Consider the following 20,097-nt stretch of genomic DNA (forward strand, 5'->3'; position numbering starts at 1 on the left):
TTTTTTCTTTCTCATTTAGTTTCTAAAAGTACTTTTTATAATAAACAGTTGTCTTTTTTTTATATAAAACATGTGTTACCTTTTTCAATTCTTTCCTGTTCATTTTCTCTTCTTGTCTAACTGACAGATTTCTCTAATTTACAAGTTTACTATCCATTCCACAAATTCAGCAGCCAATGCATTGCCACTATATTAGTACTTAAAAAGAAAAACATATTTGAAAACAATTTCAAATATTTAAGCTCATCTGTTGTGGTGGCTGCATCAATTTTAGTTTTTCAGCCTCTATTTCTTTACTTTTTGCCGGCTGATCTCACCAGTAACATACTTGTCCTTGGGTGACAATGCTCACATATACAGAGAAGCAAAGTTGTCTACCTAGGACATTTTTCCAATTATTGAACAGATGTTCATTCCAGGTTTGCTGGATCACCCAGCTTTACTGATGAAAGTGTATCCCCTCCAGCCTTGGAGACCTTTAAAAAATCAGGCCTATTGAGTCAACCATGAACCCTGTATATTAAAATATTCCATGAGGCCATCTGTGCGACAACTAAAGCAAAGTTGAGTGAAGCAATAAGACAATAATCCCAATCACACCCGCAAATAGATGAAATGGAATGAATGAAAAGGAAAAAAATCAAGGTTCTGCAATGGTACAGTCAAAGTCCAAACCTCAATCAGACTGAAATGCTGTTGTGGGACCTTAAGGGTGCTGTGCATAAACAAATTTCCACATGCCTCAATAAACTGTAAAAAAAACATGCTTTCCACAGTGATATGAGACTGATAAGAAACTGATAAAGTCTTGCAGAAAACAATTAGATCAAGCTATCACTGCTAAAGGTGGTTCTACAAGCTAATAAATTATGTTTTTCCACACATGCCTTCTCCATTTGAACTTCATTTTTGTTAAATAAATAATAATACAGTGGAATCTGTTGTGTGTTGTTTTACACCTTGGGTTAGATTTGAATCATTTTAGAACCAGATAAATATCAAATGTTTTTTATGATATTTATTAATAATACTATTTATTATTTTTTTATGTTTTTATACATGAAACCTTAGGCCTGTATGTACAAAAACAATATCCAAAACAGGCTGCCATAGGGACATGTGTCCACAACTTAGAATTGTAATTTTCTCTGTAATAGTGATATTACTGTTAATACTAATAAGCTTCAGAATACTGAAATCTGCTTAAATAGAGCCCATGTCTTTTTAATCTACACCTCCTCCACCACCCCTTTTCCCACAGGTTCCAATTTTCTATGAATACTCAGGTTCTTGCAGAACTAACATTTATTCAGTCAGCATGTGCAAAACATACACCATTAGCTTTCATGAGTTCAACTGCAACTGGCTTATGGGGGATGATTTATCCAGAGAATGCTTTCCAAACTGCAACTTAGTATAACTTCAAAAACACTGATAATTATCAGCTCATCCTTTGTTGTTGAAAAAAAAACACCTGAATTGATTAAAGTGCTTTCTTATGCTTGTGGCTTGAAAGAGTGACTTTCTATCCCTAAAGCAGAACTAAACCCGTGATAATAACATGTCCCTATTCTGTCAAAGGGTACCACCATCTTCTTCTTTCTTCTCTTCTTGAAAACGATCTTTAGCCACCTTCATTGGCTGGCTGGAATAAAGTAACTTTAAACAGGATTGCAGGAGATCATTCCCAGGATGCACATGGGAGGCCAGGACTGCCGAGTATCCTGGCAACCAATGATACGCTGTGGATCACAATACCATGGCATGGTGCTTTTCATGACATGATGAAATCATTTGGTCGCTAGATGTAAAGAATTTTGGCAATTTGATGCTAGGAGACTTGGCTTTCTCTATCTGAACATTAGTATTTTGTGCTTTTGCAAAAATTCAAGCCTCAGCATTAAGTGTGTGACCAAGGAAGTACAATATTTCTGCTAAAATATAGGCCAACTCTTTCAACTTTTTTTTAGTGCACTTTTATATTTTTTATTATTAGTGTATTATACATTTTATTTTGTTTATTTTGGTCAATTGGGTGTCTAAGTTTCATATGAAAAAAAACACAGCACATGTTTTTAGAGGTTTGTTTTTCTATGTATGTGTAGATAGCCACAAATTGTAAAAATACTTTGCCTGGACCCTACCAGAGATATTTTACTTGGTGCAGCAAGGATTGGTCTTTGGAGCAAAGGATACCTAGAAGGATACCAAGGATGCAAAAGAGAGGTTAGTATGCAAATAAGGGATTAGGCTTACATCAGAGAAGGTTAGCATTACAGCTGGGGTTACAGGGTTAGTTAGAGTTAAGGAACGCTATTGTAAGTCTCAGTGCAGAAAAGTACCAAGATTGAAAGCTAATCTATTGGTTTTGAATATCAAATATGCATTGCATGTGTCTTACACGTAAAACAGATCACTCAGTACACAACAGATCATTTTATTTCATGAGGCAATAGTCAATGAACCATGATTCACTACTCTTACAATTAACAGCTAATACTCTTTAATGTATAATTTTATCAGAAATGACATAGCCAATTAATTTCCATGACCTTTACTACGATTACAGCATGTAATCTGTGAGAGAGTGGTCAGCTACAGACTAGAGAGGCAGGTACAGCTGACATAAAAAGAAATATAATGCCGTAGAAGTCCTTTATTCTCAAAGGTCTCACCTTTCAATATTATCTTAACCACAGAATTACTCTCATAATAAATCAGATGATTGGTAAGAACACTAAAATAAAAAATATCAATAGACAGTAATTGGCTGAAAATCAAGACATTGGGCCTGATTTAATAAAGCTCTCCAAGGCTGAAGAGGATACACTTTCATCAGTGAAGCTGGGTGATCTAGCAAACCTATAATGAATCTAGTGCAGGATTAAAAACATTTGCTAACAAATAGCAAATGACCTTTAAGGAATCCATTCCAGGTTTGGTGGATCGCCCAGCTTCACCGATAAGAGTGTATCCTCTCCATCCTTGGAAAGCTTTAATAAATCAGGCCCATTGCCTCTAATTAAAGAGATCTCATCTGAAAACCAGACCTTTGTTTTCTTGAATGAGTACACCGAGCTGCATGTGCTTCAATCCCCCCATTTATACACACATATAAAAACAAATACTCACGCAAGGTATACACATGTATGGAAATTACAATTATTCAACACATTTGCCAGAATAAGAGCAATAGCTTTCATACCATTGTTCACCGTTAACTCAAAACTGATGGTCTTGACATATATGATATGTATTTATCTGGCACAACCTCATTTTTTGGTATTTTGCTCAAAAACATTAGGGATATTTTTATGTCAACTAAAATTAGATTGATTGCTGTTTTACTGAAAAGCAGAACAAATTTTGTTAGACTTAAAGCTGCTGTTGTATCAACCGTATGAGTGGCACTGTAACTGAGCTACCATGATGAAGTGCTTTGCATCAGCACACACATCTTGCAGTCTATACAAGTGCTTCTCAACCAGGTTTCTGTGGTTCCTAGGATTCATCCAGTGGTTGTTAGGAGTTCATTGAGCAAAGAGCAGTTTGTGCCTCTCAGGTCAGTTTAGGTGGCAGCAATGATTTATTTTGGTATCTGTAAGGTTGATTCTCTGGCCAGCAATGTAAGAGGCATTCTTCCCATTGACCCAAATAATAATGTTCTGTGAGCTGTGGGTACAGTAATTATAGATGGGGTTCCGTAAGATCTAAAAGTTGCTCCAAGGATTCCCCCATGTTAAAAAAAAAGTTGAGAAAAGGGCAACACTGCTTTTCTCAAATATTATTTTTATTACCAAATATTTATGTAGCGCCGACGTACTATGCACAACTTTACAAAGTCTATTGTCATATCACTAACAGTCCCTCAAAGAGGCTTACAATCTAGCATCCCTACCATAGTAATATGTCATTAACGCAGTCTAGGCCAATTTTGAAGGGAAGTGAATTAATATACCCGCATGTTTTTGGGATGTGGGAGGAAACTTGAGTGCCTGGAAGAAACCCACAAAACACGGGGAGAACATATCAAATACAAACTCCTTGCAGTTAGATTACCAGCCAAGATTCAAACCTGTAACCTAGCACTGCAGTGGTCAGAGTGATAGCCACTGCACCACCCATGTTACCCAACAAAGAACATTGTCATTTTATAAGATAAGTTTAAAAAAAAGCATGCAAGGTTAAAAAGTACAGAAGCGGAAGATTTTATTTATTTTTTTTTTTTGCATTCAACACTTTTGACTGAAATTTGCAATTTGTGGCCCTCAGTAGACATATTATGTTGCTTTAAAAAAAAATTCACTCTATTTTGGTCCCACTGTTTTATGTAAGTTTGACGTGGTTTAAATTAAACTAAAAATTGAATATGGAAGGTATAGAAATTTCACAATTTCCATGACAAGTGTATGAACTTGAGTCCTGAAGCCCAGGGAATTTACCATAAAACCCAAAAGATTTAAGGAATCTGAAAGCTGGAAACAGATAGGTTGGTTTGACACTTTACTTTCAGACTTACTGTTCTCAAATCTGTCCTCAAGGGCAACTAAGAGTTCATACACACGGCTGTTTTATGTGCAGTACGATAACTGTGTTGCTCTCACTCTCGACAAGCAAAGCAAAAGCCAGGTCATTTCACTTTGGTGCTCTGCTGTTGCCTCAGGTTTTCTGGCAATGCTAATGTGGAACACTGTAAATAAGTGCCCAGGCTTTTAAAGCTTGACATTTTCAACTTTATATTATTTTCCCTTCTCGTATTGGTATTATAGTATTTTATGCTGTGACAGAATACATTTCAACATAGGTATTATACTATGTTAGTGTTAGGTTTATGTTAAAATGTATCTAAATTCACTAAAAAAAAAAAAGTAGTATGTTACAGTTTACCAACAAAACCGGATTTTGCATATGCAGCAAAAACCCTGGGTGTCTTTTGCACTTCAGTTATTAATCCAGGAGTACCAATGACTGGTATGCTGCAACATTTACATTTGGGTTTAGGTAGGAATTAGGATATAGAACATTTTAAGATTACATTAATTGTTAGGTGAAGAAGAAACTTTGAAGTTAATTGCCAGAGAGATTAGAAGAGTAAGAAAATAATATTTCTGGAAGTTCTTTTGGAATTCATTACTTGTATAACATACCAAAAAGTAGGTGGTAATCAAATCTTTACTGTATTGTATAAACTAAGATTTCATTCACTTTACTTAGTGAATTTTCTCCATGCCATTAGTAACAAAGCCTAACAATCTAAAAGTTTTAATAAAAGTGTTTTACTTGTTGCCATTTGTTTTTGCCATTTTCCAACATTATTTGCCTACCCATGCCCTTCATACTTCCAGGAATGTGAAGAATTTGTGTGCTGCAGCTCACTTCATTTCCTCATTGGTGAGTCAAGTTAGCATCTGTCTAAAACTTCTATGACAAATTATGTCATGCTTTCATATACAGAGATGTAACTTATCTTAGGTATAAAAATCAGAGCTTGTCAGGGATCAGTCAGTTATCAGCTGTTTGTAAGCTAGGATATAATTGATATAGTCAGAGCTTTTATGTGTCTAAAAGATTAAACATCACACAATCCAAGGACAATGGTGGAGGAGCATTTCTTCTAAGTAAAGCAGAGTAGCATCTATAGTCCCAGTGACTTGCATCAGATCAGCATATAGGAGTGATTGTGGCTTGGTCTACTTCTGTCATATGTCAAGAAAAATACAACAAATACTCCTACCCGGTATTGCATAAGACAACACTACTTATGACCTGAAAAATATTATCTAGTCCAATAAACTGGTAAATAGTTTTTATTATTAATATTAATATTATTATTACTAATATTATTATTAATATTAATATTACTAATAATAATAAAAAAGAAAGAGTATACATTTTTTTAAATATTTGTATAGAGCAGGGAACCTATCAGGTGATTTTTTTTTTAGTTGACAGCATCCTGCTGGGGACATTACTTTTTTTTTGCTGTTTGAAAATCACGTTTACAAACTGATCCCCAATTAAATAAAAATTGTAGCCGTGTGTTTATTATCAAATCTTAACTTATCTTTAAATGTAACTATTATAGTTTTTATAGAACTTGAGGTGGTTATCTGCTATTTGTAATTCATTGTTATATCACCAGTCAGACTGGGCAATACTAGACATTTGGATGTTCTTTGGGACAAGAAATATGTTTATGAAAAGAGTGAGTCATCATTCTGCTGCTTCTCCCTCCCTTTAGTTGACAGATGTCAAGTCACAATTCAAACCTGGTTCTGCGGTTAGGCAGAGTTATATAAATTATAGGATAAATATAGGATAGGAACAGCTCCCACTTATGTATATTATATATATATATTTAGCTGTTTGCCTGGAGTTCAGATATCATCATTTTTTGGGTATGCATTTTATATGAAAACTGACTTCCATAGCATAAAGACTTATAAAAGAACTTCTATTAAGCAAACCAATTCTCAAACCAAAAACAACGGGATGACATACATGTTGGTAACCACTGATTTAGGCATAATGGGTGATCCAAGAAACCTGGATTGTATATGCCCCAGGATTTAAAACATTTGCTAGCTAATAGCAAATAATTTTGAGGAAATCTAATCCAGGTTTGCTGGATTACCTAGCTTCACTGATGAAAGTGTATTCTCTCCGGCCTTGGAGAGCTTTAATAAATCAGGCCCAATGTTTCTATGCACCGCTTACCAACAAATATTACACTGCTCTCAAAATGTACCTAAACCAAATAAATTAAATAAGCTTCACCTAACTTCGGTGCACTGGTTAGGTTAGTAACATGTATGATTTAGTGGTACTGAAATAAATGACTGACTGTGGCTTTGCTTTCTCCATATTGTAATTATGTACACAACATCACAGGTACAAGATGCCTGGATAAGGAGGCAGATATACCCTGAAGGAAGTATATATGCAAAGCTTTATATTTGACAGTGTTTATCCAAAGAAACATCTACCTACGACATGTAACAGTAGGATTTCAGCTTTTATATAATTCCAGTGGTTAAAACAACTGCACAAACACATTCCATTTTTGTAGGTAAGGTATTTTCAGCACAAAGGTTATTATTTTGGCCTATACGGCTCATACTCTGAAGGTTAATGCAATTTTAATGATGCAGCAAATCTTTATTTTGTTAGCAACACCAAATACATATAATGACTATCCCAAAATATAGTACTTACTGATAATGACATAAGAATAATGAAGAATATATGTATGTACCAAACTATTTCCATGCCAGCTCATAAACTGACTCCCAATACTGATTCTTCATCTCACAATTCAACCTATGCAAGGATGCAGTAGGCTGCTACAAGGTCAAGTTTAAATATTTATACCCCTTGCATTGAAAAACTAAATTTAATGGTATATTAATGATTACAGACCTGTATTGAATTGCATGTTTATATCCTCAATTTTAAACGTTGTATACTGTAGAGCCCAGGCTAGGTGCTAATGTCCAGGCAATGTGCTATATGGTGTGGGCGAAAAACAAATATTAGGACATATAGGACTTGCATATAGATAGGATGTTATCCCAGCACATAGTTCCAGAGCAAATGCTCAACTGCAGCAGGTATCCCACAAACAATCTTAAACTGTTACTACGATTTTACTTTCTGAAGCCTGTACAGTATAATTTCTGATACATTTCTTAGTACTGTCTGTAAATGTGAAGACACAGAGTCTGTGTCTAAGGAATATCTCCCTACATTTCAATCAAGTTATATCTTTCAACAATTTCAATCAGGAATTTTCCAGATCACCAGATGGCTTACTAAAAGAAATAGTTTTAAAAGAATGAGTGGTAATCTACAGCAACATTTGGAAAAGAAGTACAGGTGTGCCATTATACATTTCCTTTGTTGTTTATTTATGAATTAGTGGATGGATAATTTTATTACCCTTTCTAGATTATACTTTCTATGACCAGAATGGGAACTCCAGTGGTTTTTGATAATGCAATTGACTGAGTGCAGGTGCATACAAAATGTCAAATGCAAGAATGTCATCTCAGCAAATACTACCAGGGTTCATAGGTTAACTATACAATCAGAGGTATCTATGGTCAATATGTTTCTACCATTTATCTGATAGCCATGCACAACTAAATAGTGTTAAATTGTCACCCTGAAACCATTAAATTAAACTGTCACAGCCCAATTATTTGAAGAACACAAAAACATTAATGACTTTGCACTTGGTCACTTGATAACTAGTATTTGATAGTTCTGTGAGCTGACCAAGCTTAAAGGTTTAATCAATAACAGACAAGAGATGAAAATGTTGCAGTTGAGTGCAGAAGCTGCTATTTCTAAGGTCGACATTTCAAACATTTTTTTGTGATTTCAATAGTTTCATATGAATATATGACTGCATAATCAGAAAAATCTAATTTACCATCCCCTTGACTGTCTATCATGTATCTGGCCTTATTAAAGACTTACAAGATAATCAGCTAGACAGGATGATTGACGAATCTGGAAATGTCTTCAGAAAGATGTTTTTGCTGAGTCTTAAATGAAAATAGATTACTTGAGCATGTGTATTTTTAAAGCAAACCTATGGCTGTTCACGTCACAGCCAACTGCTGACTGCATAATCTTAAATGCAACCTCCGTTGTGTGTGTGCACATCTAGTTTTTTTTGTGGAGTTACCTGCTTGAATACTGTACTTGAGAAAAGGGCCAGCAAACCAATAATGGTGTTATTAATGGTGCTCACCTTAATTTGCTATTAGCTACAGATTTTGAAAAGTGCCTTCACTGGCAATTTCAGAGAATTTACAGTGAAGACATGAAATAGGTATTTTACTTTTTATTTACATTTATCCACTCTTGTCTCCCTCACCCTTTTTTCTCCTTGCATTTCTGTTCTTTCAACCACTTATGGCAGCACACCAATCAACTATAGCTCAAACATTTTCTAATGCCAAACAAAAAGTAGGCTGCTAGCATTCTTTTGCCTGAATCCCCTACTTAACATATGATGAGTAAGGTAAAAAAACAAGAACCAAGAAGACAGAATACCTTAAGTAAGACACTTATTCCAACATGGACTAAGACTGTGGACTGATTTTATCTACATATATCCTCTATCGTGGCCAGATCCTGATCAATGATTCAAATGTAAGTTCTGTTCATCTTTTATTGACAATAATAAAATATTATGTAGAAAAATGATAATTCTACTTATCTGGTTATATAGGGCAGGGTTTTTTTCATGGAGTTTATACAGCGAGCATTACTAAATCAAATGTATTATTAAAATTATAATTCTAATGTTTAAAATTTACAGATTCTTAATCTACAACACGGGCATCAAATAGTGTTTACTTTAGTAGGTGTATTTACATTACACGGTTTTTTTTAGACCTGAGATTGGTCCCTTTGGCCTTTGAGCCATCATATTTTTTCGCCAATTGGTATGTAGGTTGTTCAGACAGCACCTTGCATACACAGGAAATTTTATTATTTACCATTTCCAGTATGACAGGATTCGGTGCACTAAAGTATACGTTTAAGTGAACCTGTTTTGTGTTTGCATTGTAATACTACAGCCTAATTCTAGAACCCAGAATGGACGGCATCCCAAGTGAACCACAGACTATGCATTTTAACATTTATAAATATTCTGAACAACTGGTAAAGCATGGACAGGCAATGTCCTTTCTCCAATAAAAAAATGTACTTGCCTGATTACAATTATTTAATTGCACTTTACTATCTTTGCTACAGCGTGGGTGCCTTCCGATGTTCTTTCTGGAGTCGGGTCTTCAGACATCTTGAGTGTCCAGATCAGGATGATGTAACTCATGCACAGGGAAATATATTCAGTACCGTCATCCCTGTGGGATGCCAGGAATATGATGCACAGTTCATCATTTATTCAAAACAATTTATCAGACAGGTAAGTATGTTTTACAGCAGAAGGGATATTGCCTGTAACTTTCTGAAATATATGATTCTCCTGACCCCTGTTCTTCAAAGCTGAAACCTGTAATGGATTAGGAGGTACAGGTAACCCCAAATATAGAACACCAGTATCCCTACTTCAATTTCTATAACAGTTAAAGTTTCACAGCCAAAACTCTTGCAACATATTGTTGATCCTAAATTGCTTGGATTATTTCCAATTTCAGTTGCTGAACTAAATAATCAATATTATTTTTTTATTTACAAATCCTTTGTGTTAAATAATGTTACAGCCTAAATAAAAACCAATAGAAAATTTCACAAAATTAAAAAAATGTAGGTTAGCTGGAAGGCCTAATTGTAAAGCTTGATTGCTAATATGTACCCCTGGTAGTTGAACCTTTAAGGGTAGAAAGTAGAACTTCTCTAAAACTCACAGATTTTAAGTAGAACAGCTGCTACCGATTGATTCCAGTATTCTAAAAACATCTATGATCCATGGTCTCCATAGTCTGCCCTACCGCATGTCCTTAAACCAACTTTTATTAATATGCTCAATAATGCATTGCTAAATATAATGCATTTACTTATATTGTTCTACTTTACTTTAATTTAGTAAATGTCAGGTAGATGATCCAAACAATTACAGCAGATCATGGTTGGAATATACATGCAAAAGTAACGTTAAACTATTATGAATATTGTTTGTTCAGGAAACAATCAATATATTCTACTACAATAAATCTACATTGAACATACTAAAGTTGACATTTGCATTCTATAATTGCAGGCTTCTAAGTGACATATGACAGAAATCTGTAAAGGTTAAATGGATTTATACCACTTTGGATATCCAATTGACCTTCAACATGGAATTGTGTATACCTTCAATTCAATTCGGTCCCAGTGTCCCAAAAGCATTACAACTTTCTATTCTTGTTAGTTATGTTATATTACTTTTCATTTAGAATGTAATGCTGCATTCCAAAAAAAACAATTGTTTGATTTTTTGTATTTATTTATTTTTGTATAATTAATACTTTTTTATTGCATCCCTATATACAAGAATAGTTTTATAGGGCTTATGTATATTGGGAATAATGGGATGCATGAATGACATTTTAATTCCCAAAGAGGTGCATCACCATCACTTTAGTGCCTACCAAAGTACATCTGTGCTGCATGTGCGTGACAGACTGAGTTCATTAGTAAGGTAAAAAGAGCCTGTCATGCATGCACCATAGCATGTCTAAGCACCATCTGGCCATTGGTACCAAGCAAATTTTGAAAGCTGAAGCTCTTCAGGCCTTTGCATAAGTCCTAACAAATTTCACTACGGAGATCATGGATATTATAGTCTCAGATTCTACTTATTTATATTGTAAAATGACATAAAAGATCAGGATTTTATAATCTCAAATGCCATCAAGGTAAATTGTAAAACAATATAATAAACAAATTATAGCTTTGATTTTATTTATACCTAAAAATCTAAACCTCCTAAAGTACCTATGTCAGTAGTTACCAGACTACGGCCTGCAGATCATCATTACAGGGGTACTTTTTACTTCCAGTGAACACTGACGTAAGGGTATGTCCCCCTTTTACTGACTACAAATGTAGATTGTTTTCTTCAACTAACCACTGACATATAAACATTTTTTATTTCATCAACAAGTTGGGCTGGAGTATTTTTAAATATTTTATTTAAATGTTATACATTATATTAATTTACTATATGAATAAAATCTATATTTAATACATGGTTCTTTATTGCACTCTGTCCCAGTGCATGCTGGGACGTCTAATAGGAGCGCCTAGCACTTACTACAAATCTTTATTTAACAAAACTTTTTTATCTTTGGAAGATTTCCTATTCCTGGTTCTGATTTACCAGAATTTGACATATAACAACCATTTGCAAACCAAGTTCAGCAGGGCTGAAGCATGAGCGCGAGATGAAGCAAAATGTCCTAATCAGTTCATTTGCTGACAAGAGAAGAAAAGAGTGATAAACAGATGAGCTCATTACTCTTCTGCTTCTTCTTTACAGTCCAGATCCAGGATGATCTGGGTTCAGAGGAAGTGGGTTGAATGATTTTTACCATGAGACTGATTTCTTCTAGTTGATTTTGCTATTTTATCTTTTAATAGGCTATGCATTTTAATTGGCTATGGTAGCATATTATCTTTGCCTGAATGCTTTAATTATTTTGGGGGAAAAAAGTAAGTGGAACCTAAATAAAAGTAGTTGGAACATAAAAGTGGATAGGTATCCATTGATGGGCAGGAAATGTCTATGATAGTAGGTGGGGCTAATTATACAGTTCAGAAGAAGAACATCTAACTTCATTCCAAAGACGATCTCCAGGCAATTATGCCAGCCTGATGACTGGACAGTGAGGTGCAGCAATACAGTTATCTCTCCTCTCTTCCTTGCTGTAAACAAGCAAGAACAACTGCAAAACTAATGGAACCTTGGCAGGCTTAGGGCCATTTCAGACTTGCATTTAAGTGCAGCCTTGTACAGCAGGCTCGCCAGTGCTCCCAACTTCTCCCATTCATATATATTTGTGCTGGTTTAATTTAGTTTTTTTTTCTACTTAGATTTCAGATTTAAACAGGTATGCATTCAAAAAAATTCACTTTCATTATATGTTGCTTTATGTTTCCTTCATGGGTATCATCCAATTCTAAGTAGACATTTTATCAAGCACAAAATAAGACATTTTTATAATGAGCACCCATTAGTTGCTTATATATGAGTGATGTTTATCGTGTCAGATTATATACATAGATACACAAATGTAATTTGTATACTCAAAACTGAGACCAATGAATACATTGTAATGCCTACATTTGTACAATATAGATCAGAAGACTTTAACCAGGCTCAAGACAGTGCTAGAACATTGCTCTAGTAATTTATGAATGTTTTGTGTCTTACATTACCGCCTATGGCACATATCAACTGGGTATCGATCTGTAACAGAATGATAGTGATAATACTACAGTTTTACTGCTTTTCCACAAATAAATAACATACAATAAAAAAAAACATTTTACACATTTAACTAATTTTTTTCTAATTAACTAATTTTCCAACTAATTGAAAAAATACAACAACACATATATTTGTAACATAATTAAGGCTACTGTAACAAATAAGGCTGCTTTTAGGTATATGGAAACGACTATACAGGACAAGATTCCTATTTACTGCAATTTAAAAAGTGATGTTATCATGTCTACTAATATAGACATACTAGCATTTGTATAGTTTATTATTATACCATATTAATAATGATGATAAATAATAATATAATAATAATATATAAAATATATCATGAAAGGTACATTTCACCTAAATATGAATAATGTCAATTGTAGTACTGGAACTGGAAAAACTGATTTTACATTGTGCTACTAACACCTCCTCCTAACAAGACAACAGCTACTGTTTGCATTTTCTTCATATTTGTTTCTGGAAGAAAGCAGGTCAGATGAAATTCATTTGTAATCCTCCTAAAACCTGTCAGAAGATTGTACAACCAAGAGGAGACAAGACTATAGTCCCAGAGGCCCTAGGAAAGGTATCTCAAATCTAGCTAAATGCTGAATCTAATTGGATTGAATCGAATAGCCATTCTGACTTTAGCTTGGCTGCAATGATTCCTTGATATCATCTAAATGATTAATTTTATTTGTTGCTTTTATTGATCTAAAAGGTAGAAAAAAAACTTATCATGTATCCAACACATTTTCCTAGGCATGGCTGATATCACTGAGCCTTCTTAAATAATTCTGGGAAAGCTGAGGATTCCAAACAGAATAAGCTTTCGTAGGAGGTTTGTGATCCTTAACATTCCCAGGATTCGAGGAGAGGGCCCATTGATGTAAATGCCACCTACATTAAGGGCTTGATTTAATAAAGTTCCCCAAGACTGGAGAAAATAGACTATCATGGGAGAACCCGGATGATCCGGGAAACCTGGTAAGGATTTGCTATTAGTCAAAATTTTTCAATCATGGACTTGATCCATTCGAGGTTTGCTGTATTACACAGGTTCTTCCATGACCATCTTTCTTCTCCAATCTTAAAGAGCTTTGTTAAATCATGGCAGAACGTTGTTCCTCTTTGGTGCCGTTTTGCAGCCATCTTCACTACAGTCTGACAACTTTTATACTATATAAACTGCAACGTCAACCTGTGTTATACCAACTCTGCTCCCAGTAGGAATCTGTGGTTGCCTGAAAATTGGTCCATTTTAAGCATAGGGTCTCAGAGTGCCTGTCTCTATGTCTCTAATTACTATGATGAATTGGGCAATGGTAATACTTTGAGTAAAAGGTGAGAAGGGCTAGGCTTTAAGGCTTTTTCAACTTTGTAAGAAAAGAATTAGGATGGGGGATTAGGTTACAGTACCCACTGTATATCTGTACTAACATGTTGAGAGCTTCTAAAGCTCTTTGGATAGAGCTGATGTCCATTTAAAACTTACTGGCAATATGTACCGTAGGTTGTACCAAAAAAATTTCTAGCTGGAACCTTAAAGAGAGTGGCTAGTGTCAGAGTGTCTTCCAGTCTCTGGATGAATGAGAACCCTTAATAGGCCATTACGTACATAGGTGGTTGTTAGAAAATCAGCGAAGTACATCCTAATATCTAACTTGAAAAGCAACCATAGGCTAATGCCTACAGAGGGGTTGTTTGAGAATCAGCTGAGTACACCTTAAGATCTGACTAGTAAAGCAATCATCTATCATCAGGTTGGCCATATATATATATAATAGGCAATTTCAGCCACTTGCTTTAATTAGAAAATAGGCAACTGATAAATTCAACCTACCACTAACTAAGTCAACATACAGCATAAATCACACAATCATTTAAAGTGTTGGTGGGCTGTCTTGATGAACTAAGTAGTAATATAAACCAATGTTGTTTGAAATTCCTGAATAATTCTGAGTGTGGCAAGCAACTGAAGCAGGTTAACAAACTGTGAATGAACTATAGCTGGGAGTCTTCCTGCAATCTGCTCATCTGTAAATACCCGGACAGAGACTATATGACTGTCATTCAAAATTCCCAAGCTATTGTTAAATAATAAATTATTTTAAAACTGACCAAAGAAAAAAGATTACCTAATCATTTTGCTGAAAGACGTAAAGTAGGACTGCTGTGTTAATACGGTAGTGCATCCTTCTTCAGAATGAGACCTTTCCAAGTCTGCCCTGATGCCCTCACAGTGAGAAGGGGCTTATATTTATCCAGTTTTGTTAATAAAATACAATGGAGTGTGCAACAAGAGAAACCACCCAACCCGAGGTGGTTGGGAATACCCAGGATGCGGAAGAACAAAAATTGGAACCATGATAGTGAAAGGCCCACTACTACTGTAGTCCACAAAAGGTTTAAAAAGCCAGGGGTGATGTTACATGACTTTACCACCATTTCAGCTATCACCAGATCATTACATGTGTAAAAATGAGCAAAGACAAAGCAGTAAATTAAATTTCCTTCTTTTATTACCTGACAATGAAACTGAATTAGTTTTATTGACCTGAAAGTATCTTGTCACATGGTTAGACAGGTGGTCCACAACAGGGATGTGTAATGAAAATTACATTGCTAACCATTTCTGACTAAATGATGGGAATGGTTTCAAATGTACAAAATAAGTATCCGTGTGTTACTAAACCTGTGTGTTACTAAACCTGTGTGTTACTGCTGTAAAACAGTAATCCTCTAAATATGCTTGTCTAAAAAAAATCTTTCTTAAGGTGCAAGTCTGCTACCTGGATTCCAGGCCCCATAGTCTATAGGATAATAATTCTAGACATACCAAGGCTTTGATTTACCTAGTTGGAGCAGTGGTGGTTGAACTGTTCCATGCTCTTACTATATCACATTTTTGAAAACACTATTTTCTACACAATGGACCATCTAAAGCTTGTTGTACTAACAAACATTGTATGAAAATGTTTATTAATGTGTATCTAAAGCTAAAATATAATCTCTCAATAGGGGGAGTATTTGTTCCAGTAGCCACTGTAAATGGGGCTAAAAGTAAGAGAAATTTTGAAATTTAAGTTGTCACCAGAACAGGGAAAATCTTCCAATGGGGCCACTGTAAGGAGGGGGATTTATTAACCTTGAAGTGATTTCCTCTCATTTCCTGTTGTGTCTACAACACGGGAAGTAAAAGAAGCCCCCTTCTACTTACAGAAACTAAGATGTCAAGGAAAAAATATCTGACTATTCTCTATCAGCACTAAAAGAAAAAAAAATTGCTTTAGATATAGATGGGATGCAGATTACACAGATCATTGCCCATTATTAATATTTATATATTGCAATATACTAGAAGACTATAGGCTTTTTAACCATGAAGAAATCAATACAAGTACTTGTAGGGTAAGTGCATACACTGGCAGACGAAGTAATTGTATATCAACATCCAGACTGTTCATTAACCAGTCATTGCCAGTCATGAGCTGATCAGGAGTGGGACTCCTTTTGAGTGATGTCAGTGGCCCCAGTATGAAGATTAAGGAAAATAAGTCAAGGTTCTGACAAACAATACAAAAATCCTATGTGTTTCTGTACTTGGGATAGAGATAGGCAAAGCATCTACTTGTATCCTTCCCAAGCACTAATGTAGTAAGAGAAATGCGTACTAGAGGTAAGATGAGATTTAAAAGAATGAAATACTGTCAATGGTAAGTGCAGGTATACATTCTATTTCACAACTATTCTTTCTTGAAGCTCAATAAAATGAAATGATTAGATGTCCATTAGCAACCTCTGTCGTGATTTGACAGGAGTCTAGAGACTGGGACAATAATCAGTCCAATTTAACAATCCTCTGGAGTAATTTCTTAAACTCTGCTTGGTAATCTAAGACACAAGGGATTCCTGGAAAAAGGTTCACATGCTTTAAGAATGTCAAGACAATGATAATAATGTCACATTTCTACCTCTGCTATTACAATATTTCCTTATAATGATCATGAAGCAATATAGATAGCATGAGAGGTCATTTCTGAAGACAGATGTTACTAGTCCAGAAGAATTGATGGTATGCTAATTGTCAATATAAAACAGGAAAATAATGAATTAACCTTTACAAAAAAGTAAATCATTGGGGACTGATACAGTAAAGACAAAATAAATAAAAGACATTTTAAATTCAAATGAGTATGGTTTCAAGGAGGTGAAGGGTAGACTTGTGACTAAAATGTGTCTCTGTTCCCCATATGTTATACATTCACGTGACATCTTACGCAAAAGCGCTAACACTTCCCAAATTTCCTTGAATAAAAAGTGCAGTTTGTATACAGGTGAAGAGCTGCAGAATCAGAAGGAGTGGAGCTAGATTGCTTTGGGAGATGAATCATTTATGACTAATGATACCCTATCATAATCAATGAAACAAGACGCACAGGTTTTGTGCTGTACAATCTTTACAGGGATGAAGGCAGCAACCTTTTTCCAAGGCTTGCTCATGTCATGGAATTCTGCAATTGATGGAAGGTGCCTCAGCATAGACCCATGACAAAAAGACAAATGCAAGCTGCAGAAAAAGAAAATGTCTATTCTACAATTAATACAAATAAGTGGAACTGGCAACCCACTTACATAAAAGCAGTTTTTATATCTATAGCACAATATAATGAGATCCAACCTCACGCTATACATAAGTTTGAATCTTAAAAGTATACAGTGCTGCTCAGTATAGAAAAACAAAACTGTGATTAGATTTAGTGACTCACATAGTGACACACGTGTGTTAATTTATGATTGGATCTGCATACATACCTCAATATAATGATTTGCATTTATTTTCTATTATTCCAGCTTATCAGTATCTGTCTAGCTATCTACCTATACATCTATCACTAGACGACATCTAAACTGTGAATGATTTTATTGGTGTTGCCACAATGGAACAATAATGCCACCTAATACTAATACACAATGTACAAATCTGTATCAATATTATTACAATGAATTTTGATTTCTTATTCGGTAATCCAGTGCTGTGTGTTTGCCAACCTAGTTGATCAATACCAGAAAGTAAAATAAGTACACACAAAAGGTAATCAGACCTTCTTCACACCATTACATATGTTGTACATTGAACTGATGCAATTATTGGATTGGATGCATTTAATTGCTACATAAAAGCCTTTTTTTCTAGAATCAGTGGCCTTAGGGCCTCCAGTCAATTGCAACACTTCACATGACAAATATCCTTGTGGTCAAAAAATAAAGAATAACAAAAAGAGAAATAAAAAACACTAATTCTCTGACTCTCTTTTTAAAGCATTTACTGGTAGCTCAAATGAATATTTTATCCTTCACAACCTCCGATGAACCTTTAGAAATGAATATAATTGCAAATTAAAAATCAGGGGATGAAAAATGAATTTCTTTTACGAAAAAGGCTGAGTTTATACACAGTGTACTTAGGATTGTGACAGATGTACTTTTCTTCCAAGAAGGTGTCAGGGTCATAGTGGATCATGTCTGGCTAAAGGCGAGAGGTCAGTCTTGAAATCAATTAATAAGGATAGCTACCTCAAAACGCCTGGAATTGCAAATGACAAGGTAGCTACATGAAATCCCATGATATTTGCCCGAGGAATGGAAATTTCCACTACCTAGCGGATTTAAAACAGGCAGTTGACAGTAAGACATGTATATCATGTTAAAATAGCCAAGTGGCACTATGTGCACAGTTGACTCTCACTGCCTGTGTTGCTGGATGAGAATGGGTACAGGATGTTCTATGCAGAGGAGGCAGGATGCAAACTTTGCTGTATCTGTTCTTTAACACTGAAGTGAAAGCAGAGTGTAATGAAGGTAGGTGATTTATGCCTGCAGCATATCTGAGATACAAGCTTTGCATTGTGCGAGTCACCAATGGCCACAGAAGATCAGACACAAGCTGCTCCTATTGCATGTCATTAGTAGAAGATGGGAGGGAGGGGGAATGTAGATTCCTACAGGTTTAAAATCTTCACCTCTAGACAACACCTAAAAAATCTCTGTTACTGCAACACAAGCCAATGAGGCATGGGACTGACACACACACACACACACAGGATCGCAAAATGACACACTGCTCATCATATAGGTAAAGCCGCATCCATATGTCTTGTATGGGGGGACTGAGACATGGTTCAGCATCGCAGACAGGTTGTATAATTAGCAGCCTGCATCCATCTCCCATCCTCAGCATCAGCACCGCCAGCATGATGATGTCTCCTGGTGCTGTCCATAGACATAGCAGCAATGGGCACACAACATCTTAGGACATATAACTTGGATGCTATTTCTAAGGACTCACCCGTTGCTGATGCAGCCAACAGACCAAGGCTGATTAATGCGAGCCTGCTCCAACTTTGCACTTCCAGGAGCCCCAAAACCCACCATGCCCCCCATATCCTCCTGGACATGCAGCTGCACCCTGTCCTGTCCCCCCACTTCAGCCATCCACAGATGGTTCTCATGGCAGATTCTGCGGGGATCTCTGGAAAAGGAGGTCAGGTATTCTTGCAAAGAAAATCCCACTACATTGAACAGCTCTTTGCTTCTGCAGCCGGAATAAACCAAGTCTCTCCCTGCACTGGGGAGATGAGATCAGGAATCCTGCTTCTCTTCCTCACTTCCAATTCTTCTAAATGGCCACAATGTTTTCCTTATGGGATTATCCAGACAGGGCTTCTGCAGTCGTAGCTCCAGTATTAATCACCTCCTCATAATATTGTTTCCCCTTTCAGAGAATGATCCACAACAGGGAAAAAGATTTTCTCCCTTCCTCCCCTACATACAACAATGCTGCAAATTACATCTTGAATTTGTCTCTCCTCCCTCCCTCCTCCTTCTCCTCCTCTCACTCAGGTCCCCACTCATAGGATAGTTGTCACATATTTCTCATTAGAAAGCCCCCAAAACATCCAAATCATAGGACTGAGGGTAGCATGGCCATTCATGGATCTGGAAAGGTCAGGGACTAGAGGATTTTCTTCTGATACATGACACTGGCTACTTAAGGAGATGTGCACTAGTATGCAGGACTTTTAGGTGATGAGCACATACTGGTATCCCTTATCCACAGCTCAAGAAGAGGAAGGATGGCT

General features: G+C 35.7%; 1 protein-coding gene across 2 annotated transcripts in view; it reads right to left on the bottom strand.

Annotated features, from left to right (window-relative positions):
- CSMD2 (CUB and Sushi multiple domains 2) overlaps positions 1-19,752 on the bottom strand; it is a 576,326-nt gene extending 556,574 nt beyond the window's left edge. The window contains exon 1 of one of the 2 annotated variants that reach the window (XM_072418831.1): positions 19,305-19,752. In XM_072418831.1, the coding sequence (XP_072274932.1) occupies positions 19,305-19,467 (163 nt within the window). In that variant the 5' untranslated portion in view covers positions 19,468-19,752. The remainder of the gene's footprint in view (positions 1-19,304) is intronic. The other variant, XM_072418823.1, reaches the window with a different exon arrangement.
- Positions 19,753-20,097: the final 345 nt, after the last annotated feature.

The sequence above is a fragment of the Pyxicephalus adspersus genome, chromosome 1 (genome assembly GCF_032062135.1).
Source record: "Pyxicephalus adspersus chromosome 1, UCB_Pads_2.0, whole genome shotgun sequence".
Taxonomy (NCBI): Eukaryota; Metazoa; Chordata; class Amphibia; order Anura; family Pyxicephalidae; genus Pyxicephalus; species Pyxicephalus adspersus.